This window comes from Capsicum annuum, chromosome 2 (genome assembly GCF_002878395.1).
Source record: "Capsicum annuum cultivar UCD-10X-F1 chromosome 2, UCD10Xv1.1, whole genome shotgun sequence".
Classification (NCBI taxonomy): Eukaryota; Viridiplantae; Streptophyta; class Magnoliopsida; order Solanales; family Solanaceae; genus Capsicum; species Capsicum annuum.
In genome coordinates this window covers 71,966,864-71,977,738 of record NC_061112.1, presented here as the reverse complement: position 1 = coordinate 71,977,738, position 10,875 = coordinate 71,966,864, and the positions used below count along the sequence as shown (strand labels likewise).

General features: G+C 37.1%; 1 protein-coding gene across 1 annotated transcript; it reads left to right on the top strand.

Annotated features, from left to right (window-relative positions):
* Positions 1-6,064: 6,064 nt before the first annotated feature.
* On the top strand, positions 6,065-10,506 carry LOC107858530 (ATP-dependent DNA helicase DDM1; the record flags this gene model as incomplete). Its single annotated transcript, XM_047406345.1, is given in 7 exon segments — positions 6,065-6,210; positions 6,573-6,662; positions 8,675-8,938; positions 9,035-9,121; positions 9,520-9,866; positions 10,009-10,198; positions 10,331-10,506. Coding segments are annotated over 6 exon segments (1,139 nt in total), but the record flags the coding sequence as incomplete, so codon positions are not given.
* Positions 10,507-10,875: the final 369 nt, after the last annotated feature.

Here is a 10,875-nt window from a genome sequence, read left to right as displayed (position 1 = left end):
GGGAGTGTGATATCCCAAAGACAGCCTTCCAAACCCGTTATGGTCTTTTTGAGTTTCTAGTCATGTCTTTCGGGCTAACCAATGCTCCAACAACTTTCATGGACCTCATGACTCGAGTGTTCAAGCAGTATTTTGATATGTTTGTCATAGTGCTCATAGATGATATCCTTGTTTACTCCCTACTGAGAATGACTATGCGAACCACCTTAGAATTGTTTTGCAAACTCTTAGAGATCGTCAGTTGTTCGCTAAATTCAGTAAGTGTGAATTTTGGCTAAGATCAGTAGCCTTTATGGGTCATATCATTTCAGCCGAAGGCATTATACGTGATCCCCAAAAGATAAAAACTATAAAAAAACTGGCCTAGACCTATCTCTCTGTCAGACATAAGGAGTTTCTTGGGTCTAGCTGGCTACTATCGCCGTTTTATTGAAGGTTTCTCTTCTATTGCATCCCCCATGACCCGGTTGACCCAAAAAAAAGTTAAGTTCCTTTGGTCAGATTTCTGTGAGAAGAGTTTTTAAGAGTTGAAGAGTCGACTCACCTCAGCCCCTATGTTGACTTTGCTTGATGGTATAGATGGTTTTGTGGAGTATTATGATACCTCTAGAGTTGGTTTAGGTTAGGTATTGATGCAGAGAGGTAAGGTTATAGCCTATGCCTCTAAACAGTTGAAGCCACATGAAAAGAACTACCCAACCCATGATCTTGAATTAGTTGCTATGGTTTTTGCTTTGAAAATCTGGAGACACTATTTGTATGGTGTTTATGTTGATGTATTTATGGACCACAAAGTATGTGTATTTCTCAGAGGGATTTGAATCTTCACCAGAGGAGATGGTAGAGTTACTAAAAGATTATGACATGAGCGTGTTGTACCATCTGGGCAAGACCAATGTAGTAGAAGACGCCCTTAGCAGGTTATCTATGGGTAGTGTGACTCATGTAGAGAAGGGTAATAAAAAGTTAGCTTGAGATGTGCATTGTTTGGCTAGATTGGGAGTTAGGTTGCTTGATTCTACTGAGGGGAGTATTTTAGTGCAGAGTAGTTCCAAATCCTCTTTAGTTTTGAAAGTGAAGGAGAAGCAAGACTTAGATATTAGTTTGGTTAGACTGAAGGAGTCAGTTAAGGACCAAAAAGTAGAGATTTTCTCCCAAGAGAGAGATGGGGTGTTGAGAATGTAGGGTAGATTGTGTGTTTCTTGTGTTGATGATCTGAGGTAGAGAATTACGACTGAAGCATATGGCGCGCAGTATTCTATTCATCCCGGTGCTACCAAGATGTACCGCGACTTACGGGAAATCTATTGGTGTAGTGGTATAAAAAAGAATATAGTTAAGTTCGTAGCTAAGTGTGCAACTTGCCAAAAGGTCAAGGTAGAGCACTAGAGACCTGGTGGTATGATACAAGAATTTGGTATACCCACTTGGAAGTGGGAGAAGTGAATATGGATTTCGTGATTGGTTTACCTTTTTCGCGTCATCACCATGATTCTATTTGGGTTGTTGTAGACAGGCTGACTAAGTCAGCACATTTCTTTCCCGTGCATACATCCTATACAGCTGAGGATTATGCTAGATTGTATATTCGGGAGTTGGTCAGGTTGCATGGAGTTCCCTTGTCTATCATCTCAAATAGGGTAACTCAGTTTACTTCTCAGTTTTGGAGGGAATTCCATAAGGGTCTTGGTACCCAAGTTCATTTAAGTTTCGTTTTTCATCCGCAGATAGATGGTTAGGCAGAGAGGACCATCCAAACTTTAGAGGATATGTTGAGAGCATATGCTCTTTACTTCAAAGGTAGTTGGGATGAGCATTTACCATTGATTGAGTTTGCGTATAACAATAGTTACCATGCTAGCATCAAGATGGCACCATTTGAGACTTTGTATGGTAGAAGATATAGATCACCCATAGGTTGGTTTAAAGTGGGTGAGGCTACTTTGATTGGACCTGATATAGTGTTTGAGGCTATGGAGAAGGTGAAGTTGATTAGAGAAAGGTTGAAGACAGCCCAGAGTCGTCAGAAGTCATATGCAGATGTGAGAAGAAGAGACCTTGAGTTTGAAGTTAATGACTTGGTGTGTCTGGAAATCTCGCCTATAAAAAGGGTAAAAAGGTTTGGCAAGAAGGGGAAGCTTAGTCCCCGGTATGTTGGCCCCTATAGAATCCTAAGTCGGGTGGGGAGAGTAGCCTATGAGCTTGAGTTGCCCGCAGAGTTGTCAGCTGTGCATCCTATCTTTCATGTCTCTATGCTTAAGAGACATATTGGTGATTCTGTTGTTGTGGATCCTTCAGAGAGCCTAGATATCCCGACAAGCCTTTCGTTTGAAGAGATTCCAGTTGAGATTCTAGACCACCAGATCTATAGACTGAGGAATAAAGAGGTTCCCTTGGTCAAAGTGTTGTGGTGAAACCAGTCAGTAGAGGGCGCTACTTGGGAAGCTGAGTCAGATATGAGATCCAAGTACCCACACCTATTTTTTGCAAGTTTAAATCAAGACGAAGGTACCTTTCCTTCTTAATCCAGTCCCTTTCTAATCAAAGATTCAGTTATATAGCTATTCTTAATATAAGTTCATGCATTCTCCAAAGTATTCAAGAGTTTAGAAAGATATAGATTCAGTTTAGCCATTTATTTCAGCTGTGTATCCTCAGTTTTCTCTATATTCTTAGCTTAACTAGCGACATTCAAGGACGAATGTTCCTAAGGGGGATATATCGTGATACCCCAAACTTTTCTTAAGCTTAATTTCACCTCGAGAAGCTTAAGAAATGACTTCCTAAGTGAGTATCATTTAAACCATATAGAATTTTTCTAATTTTAACTTTTTATCATGTGGGAAATTTAATTAGCTTTCCAACGATATAAGATCCGCCCAAATCCGATAACTGAGCATGAAGTTATGGCTAATTTAAGTCCTAGTCATAAAACAACATCATTTTAGTGCTTGGCGTATCGCGGAGAGGGTCTATTTGACAATTGTCAATTTTTAGTGGAACTCCGCGATAGCGTCGCATCGCGCTGAAGTTTCAGGTCCCAACCAGTGGGACAACGCGATAGCACTGCGTCGCGTGACCCCCAGAATCTAGTTTGTCAAATTCCAGTGAGCCACCGCGATAGTGGCACGTCGCGGTGCCCATAAAATTGGGTTTTCCAGTTCAATTTTTCCAGCTTCGTACAGAAGTTAAAAAGGGCACTTTGGACTTTTCCAAGCCCCTTAAATCGTCCAAACACCTAATCTAAGGTCATTCCAAGCATCATATACGACTTTTCTAAAAAAATTCTCTCAAATTAAAAAACCCTAAGCATCCAAACCTAATTCCAAAAATCTCCTAAGTTCACCATTAATTCTTCAAATTGATTCAAGAATTGGATTCCTCAAACCAAGAGCATCAAGAATATCCATTCAAGTGTACGAATAGAGTCCCAAGGGCTAGAGTTCATCTAAAGCTCCTAATTCAAGGTATGTGGAGTTTGAACAAGAACACTTCTTTCGTTCTTGTGCTCAAAGATTCAATTTTTATAAATGAATTTCATGTTTTTGCAAGTGGGTCTTTACCTAAATTATATTATTTTGGAGAATATGAATTGATAAGTTGTTCAAGCTTTGAATTGCATGATTATTTTGCTTATTTATGGTTTGAATTGATAATTCATGCTATAAATTGCACATTCCTATATTGATGTGATATTTTCAAGGGTTTCCAAGATTGGTGTCATAAATTAAGCTTTATTGTGACATTGTGATCCTTTAAGAGTATACATGCCTTAAGTCCAAGAATGAATTGTTGATACTTTCTAAAGTGTTTCAGGAAGTGTATTGATATTTCCATGCTAATAAAGTTTTAAAGTCTATTAGTGATAGTCTACCAAAGTTTCAAGAAAAGAGTTGATTTTAATCCTAAGCTAAGAAAGAAAATCCACACCATTTGATTTAAGCTAAAGGAAAGCATAATTGGCTTCCATCGCATATTTCTGAGTTGTTTAAGGTGGATTTTTCTTAAAAGTTCTGATCTTAAGTAAGAGAGTAGTATTTAGCACCGAGTTGGGCTTGATTCCAAGGTCTCATGCCCCAGAACTACGAGCCACCGTAGGATTTGATTTACCCCAAGTGGGTTAAGCTAGTGATCACTAAAAGTAAAAGGTTCTAATTCGATGGCAAGGATACAACAGCTCTCCCCAACGTGGGCAAGACGTTAGACTCCATGTAGCTTACATGATTTATGTCGATTAGAAGAAACTCTCAAGTTTCCTAGAGTCTCAAGTCTTAAAGTTATTAAGGTTTTAAGTCCTTGAGTTTCAAAGAAGTTCCTTGTTTTCAAAAGACTAAAGTGCATGTTCTAAAATTTGTTGTTTTAAGAGTTCAACTAGTTTACAAGCTTGAGATCAAAGAAAGAATACGGATTTAGAATAAAGTGTAATGGCTCATGTGAATTATACTACATGTTTCATTATTCATGATTTATGAGAGTTTTATTCAAGCTATGCGAGTCATCTACAAAACCATGTATGTTTTCCGTAAAGATTTATTGTATTGACATTTAGTTGCATACACCCTTATATACTCAGTACATTCCCAAGTGCTGATCTACATATACGTCTGTGTGCTACATTGTCTCATAATGTAGGTTCAGGTGCTCAGTCCCAGCAGCGTCACTGATCCCGAGTACCTTTATCTACACCTCCACTGTGGTGAGTCCTCATGGTTCGAGGACCTATCTCCAGACACTTCAGTATTTTTAGTAATTGTTCTACTGCTTTCAGTTCAGTTCGAGTCAATTGGGGATCTGTCCCAATGGCTCTCTAGTTTGTTGAGTAGTAGAGGCTTTGTCAGACTAGATGGTCAGTATATTTAGATTTGCAGTATTTTGTTACTTTTACAGTACTCATTCGGATTTCAGTTAGACATAATATGGCATGATTCTTTATTTTGCTCTCATTATCTTTAAGTAAGCTTTATACTAAGTAGCAGGCTCAAAGGGTTAGCTTGGGGCTACTTGTAGCCTTAAGCACCGTGTGACACTCCGGAATAGGATATTGGGGCGTTACATACATATTTTTATCATTTGCGTATGGAAATTTTTATGTTGTTATTGAACTTTCAGAGCTTAACAATCGCTTTATTGAAGTGAATACTGATCTACTTCTTGGAATGTCTAGTTTGAGTCCTAAGAATTGTTTTGTAAATTATGATAAAGACAAAATCATGAAGCTTGCTACATATTATCCAAATGAGTTCGGGGCCTCCAAGCTTGAAGATCTTAGTTTTAATCTTGACAATTATATTTACTAAGTAAGAGAAGTGGATAATGCCTTCTCAAATTTGAAAGGGCTTGGAGATCTTTCGATGAAATTGGTTGAAACAAATATGCACAAGACATGGGGACTTGTTTATTTGCTTGTGAAATTAAGCTTGATATTATTCGTGGCTACTACAACAGTGGAAAGAGCTTTTCCCTCCATGAAGTTTATAAAAAATGATTTGCGATTTTTTGAATGATTGTTTAGTTTGTTATATAGAGGATGAATTATTTGACAGTGTACCTAATGATGTGATCATTGATCGTTTTCAAAATATGACAACTCATCGAATGCAATTATAATGATAATGCTTATATTTATAGTGTTTAAGTAATTCATCGCCTTTTTAAATATATTAAATATTCTTATTTGTTAGTTAATTGGGCTAAGGTTATACATTAGCTTGAGGTCGTTGTCTTAATTTGAAATTCAAAATCCATAGACTTTAAATCCTGGTTTCACATCTGATAGGAATATTATGATAAAATAGTCATATTATTAATTATTTTTTTCTTAATCATTGAGACGAAGGGAATAAAAAAAAGTAAAACTAATTTTATATTTTTTACGAGGACCAAAAAAAAGTTTCGGTGGTTTACCCCGATTCGAACACAATAACCAGCGGTCACTCACCAATCCTAATTTCGATATTAACACGAAAACCCGAGGGCAATTTCAAAACATCGATTTCCCGCCCTTTTGGTCTCTCCTGTCACCGGCAAGGAAAGAAATATTATATATATATACCACTATACTACTATATAAATAAAAAATTAAGCCCACACGTTCACAGCCACGCTCGCCCATATCCCAAGTAGTGGGTATTCTATTCTCCCTACTCCCCCAATTTCCATTGCCGCCCATTTTCCCATTTCCATCTAACCTCATTGCTCCACTTGAAATAGGTACACGGTGAAGTTAAAAATTTTGATAACGGTCATCAAAATTTAATAGTATATTCATGTAAAAATAGTTTTTGATCTATATACATCTTATTATTTTTTGACGAAGAGTGTTGTAACTCACCACCTTCACTACATGTGGTTACGTTACTCACTATGTTCATTTGTTCACAATCTCATTTTTTCCCTAACTCTTTAATGATTTTGCCCTATTTTCTGAATATTATTTTTTGTTGGATTTCGGTCTCCGTGCTTCTCTGTTTTCGGTTCAATAGAAAAACTGGTTCGTGTTAGAGTTGATGTGGATTTTACATAATGCATTTTTTTTTTGAGTTGTGAAGAAGTTTCTTATTTTTGGAGCTTAGGGTTTGGATACTGAGATGGTTGCTAACGCTGATAATGGAGTGAAGGATATTACTAAAACGGATTCTCCTGTTTCCGTCCTTGCAGATGAGGTATTGCGTTTTCTATTTTTGCTGCTTCATTATCTCGTTGTGTATTTGAATGAAATGAACCAAATAAGAGGGGATGGATATAGAGGATTCTATGACTGGACCCGTTTTAGTTTGGGATTGAGGCGCATAGCCTTTTTGGCAAGCTTTTGGAAGACCAATAGTGCTTATACAACAACAACAACAACAATAAACCCAGTGTATTCTCACATGGTGGGGGTGTGGGGAGGGTAAAATGTCTGCAGTCCATGCCGCTACCTCCGAAGAAGTAGAGAGGTTGTTTCCGATAGACCCCCACCAATAGTGCTTATATTTTTATTTTATTTTTTTAAATGAGGCTTTTGGAGAAGCTTATTGGAGAAAATAAGCGCTCCTAAGGAGGATCAGCAGAAGCTGTTTCATAGAAGTAAAAAACATAGCTTTTACCCAAAAGTACTTTTGAGAAAGATACAGTTTGAATACCTTTAAAAATCTTGGCCTAACTAATTGCTGCTCAAAAGTGCTTTTTAAATTTATAGCTAAAATCAGACTACTTCTTGCCAAAAGTGCTTTTGAAAGAAGCACTTTTTAAAAGTAAGTTGATTTCAGAAGTTTGGCGAAAAATGCTATTAGTACTAATTGTTGCTTCGTGCTAATGTTGTTCATCCTCGGGCTTTCCCCTTTAGGTATTGTGACTAGTACTGGTGTTCGTTTAGGCTTTCAAAACCTTCTAATCATTGTTGTGTCTTCATCGTGTGTATTAGTCCCGTTTGAGGGGAAAATAGAAGTGCCAGAGTGGAAAAAGATGCCTTGTCTTGTTGCTGTTGATTATTTTATAAAAGCCTATGGAATTTCTTTTGGGGGGGGTTGGGGGGGTTGCTGAAGAGACTTTAATCTAATTTTGAAGGAATTTAGCATTTTTTTTCCTGGGTGGAGGTGGGGAATAGAGTCGTATGGCTGCAATATGTACTAGAATGTGTATGGTGTGATATTTCACTTGTCATTACTCCATAGTGCCAAAATCTTGCAGTTTTCTTAGCATACTTCTTAAAAATCTAGATAGTTTGATAAGACGAGTGACAACATCTTTGTTTCTTGAAATGTGTCCAACCAAAGGCAATCAAGTTATCTTGATTTGAGTTTATGTGTTTGAGTCACATGCCAACTGTTTGGATTACTTACCAATTATTTCCTATTGATGTACTTGATGTGTAATATACTTTGTTTATAGGGTTTTAAGCTTGTTCAGCTTTTCCTTGAACACATTTCTTTTACACGTTACAGTTTGAAGGTAAAAGTAAATACCATCTATACGGGTTGGAATTAGCTTGAGTGGGTTTTATAATTGTTCTTTAATTTTATTGGTTTTCAAGTTAGATACCTTCTTCTAAGTTTCTAACTGATAATTTCTTCTGAAGAAACTTTAATCTAATTTTGAAGGAATCTAGCATTTTTTTCATGGGTGGAGGTGGGGAATAGAGTCGTATGGCTGCAATATGTACTAGAATGTGTATGGTGATATTTCACTTGTCATTAATCATTAGTGCCAAAATCTTGCAGTTTTCTTAGCATACTTCTTAAAAATCTAGATAATTTGATAAGATAAGAGTGACAACATCTTTGTTTCTTGAAATGTGTCCAACCAAAGGCAATCAAGTTATCTTGATTTGAGTTTATGTGTTTGAGTCACATGCCTAGTGCTTGGATTACTTACCAATTATTTCCTATTGACGTACTTGATCTGTAATATACTTTGTTGATAGGGTTTTAAGCTTGTTCAGCTTTTCCTTGAACACATTTCTTTTACATGTTACAGTTTGAAGGTAAAAGTAAATACCATCTGTACGGGTTGGAATTAGTTTGAGTGGGTTTTATAATTGTTCTTTAATTTTATTGGTTTTCAAGTTAGGTACCTTCTTCTAAGTTTCTAACTGATAATTTCTTTGTTTCCTTTTCCGAATGCCAGTTGCTGGCTCGGAGGGATGTTTAGCAAAATATTTGCTTATGCATTACGCTTGTGTATTCTCGACTTGAAGGATACATGCAAAGAGGAGATTGCTGTGAAATTGGAGGATGAAGTATTTCTTGATGCAAAAAATGGGGATGTCTCTCTTTTATCTGAATCCATGGCAAAGGAAGAGGAGAACTTGATAAAAACACGTGCAAAGGAGGAAGAAGTAAATGGTCCCAAAGAGGCCCCAAACTTGAATGACCTTCAATTTAGTAAGCTGGACGAGCTTCTTACTCAGACCCAGCTTTACTCAGAGTTCCTGCTGGAGAAGATGGATAACATCACAGTGGTATATCCTTGATTTCGTGAAGAATTTTAGCCGTTGACTGTTAAAAGCTCTCACAGTTTTGCCAATCCAGTTTATTTCTGCATTTTTCATTTGCAGACTGGAATGGAAGATGAAGAGAAAGGCAGTGAAGACACGAAGAAGGGCCGTCGAAGAAAAAGAAGGGCGACCACAAGTTATGATAATGTATTCTTCTCTTGTCCTCCGTAGGAAATAGGTGTACATTGAGTTTTCTTCATCTCGTGAATCATTATCAGCAGCACCTTAGTTAATTATTAGTGTATTTTTACATGTTCTATATGTGGCATTTGAGTTAGGTGAGTTCTATTGATACCCTCCCGCAACCATTTAAGTTTCCTTTTTGTCTTGCATGAATTGTAAAATAACATTTGGCATTTGTTTGGGTAGCACTTGCCTGATTCTGGAGGTCTTTAGTTTTTGATATTTCAAGGCTCAAAGTTAATTTGAAAGCTTTGTTGGAGCTAGTTTCTTTTTTGTTGGATGGGTCAGTCATTCAGTTTCTATGCATCTTGTCAGTTTTTGCCCTTCTTCCATTCTGTGAAACAGTTTAAATGTCTATGTAGAAAAAGGCCAAGAGAGCTGTTGCTGTCATGCTTTCAAGATCTAACGAAGGTGGTTCTGTTGAGGATTCAACCCTCACTGAGGAGGAGAGAGCTGAGAAGGAGCAGGCTGAACTTGTGCCCTTGCTGACTGGTGGAAAGTTGAAGTCTTATCAACTGAAAGGTGTCAAGTGGTTGATTTCATTATGGCAAAATGGGTTGAATGGGATTCTAGCTGATCAAATGGGACTTGGCAAGACCATTCAAACTATTTCTTTTCTTGCACATTTAAAGGGAAATGGCTTAGATGGGCCTTATTTGGTCATTGCTCCCCTGTCAACTCTTTCAAATTGGGTGAATGAGATAGAAAGGTACATTGATATCCCCCTTTTGTGATATTTGTGGAAGTTTATCTGTGTCTAGTTGATGCAGGTGCTTCATTTTGTGATCAAATTGTCTCCTGTTACTAGTTTGCAGCTGAAGGGATAAATTTTAATTTCTTTCTCTTGATAGGTTTGTCCCATCCATTAATGCAATCATATACCAAGGAGACAAGAAACAAAGGGATGAGATAAGGAGGAAGCATATGCCGAGGACCATAGGTCCCAAATTTCCTATTGTTGTTACTTCTTATGAGATTGCAATGAGTGATGCAAAAAAATTCTTGAGGCATTATAATTGGAAGTATCTTGTGGTTGATGAGGTACCTCTGGCTCGCAGTTTACCTTAAACTTGTCACATATAACTGTGATTTAATCTATAAGCTTGTGTATGATTTAAAAGGCAACTTGTTCTGTATTTCATGCTGATATTTTGTTTCTTGGATTTTTCCAAGGGGCACAGGTTAAAAAACTCGAAGTGTAAACTGCTCAAGGAACTCAAGATGTTGCCTATTGAAAACAAACTTCTATTAACTGGAACACCTCTGCAGAACAACTTAGCTGAGTTGTGGTCACTGTTAAATTTCATCTTACCAGATATATTTTCATCCCTAGAAGAATTTGAGTCATGGTAAACAGCTGATTGGATCATTCTTACCATTTTTTCTTGAACTGCTTGTTTTGACAGCTAAATATTTCTTAATTCTAGATGATGCTGGTCTTGTTATTTCCTTTAACATGCCTTCCTTGCTAGCAATTTTTTTCTGTATTCATCCTGCAAATAATTTGATTCTCACTCGTAGTGGTTATGTTCTGTCCTGAATTGTAAAATTTTGGTTAACATATAGACATAGTTTTCAGAAGTAATACAGTGCATATCTGGTGAATCAAATTGTAAATATGGAAATCAAGTGTTTTAGTTTGTGATAGCAGACAGTTCTTAGGACTCTGATGTGTAACACACAGGGTAGACTAGTCACAAGTATCTGGGTAATTGTTC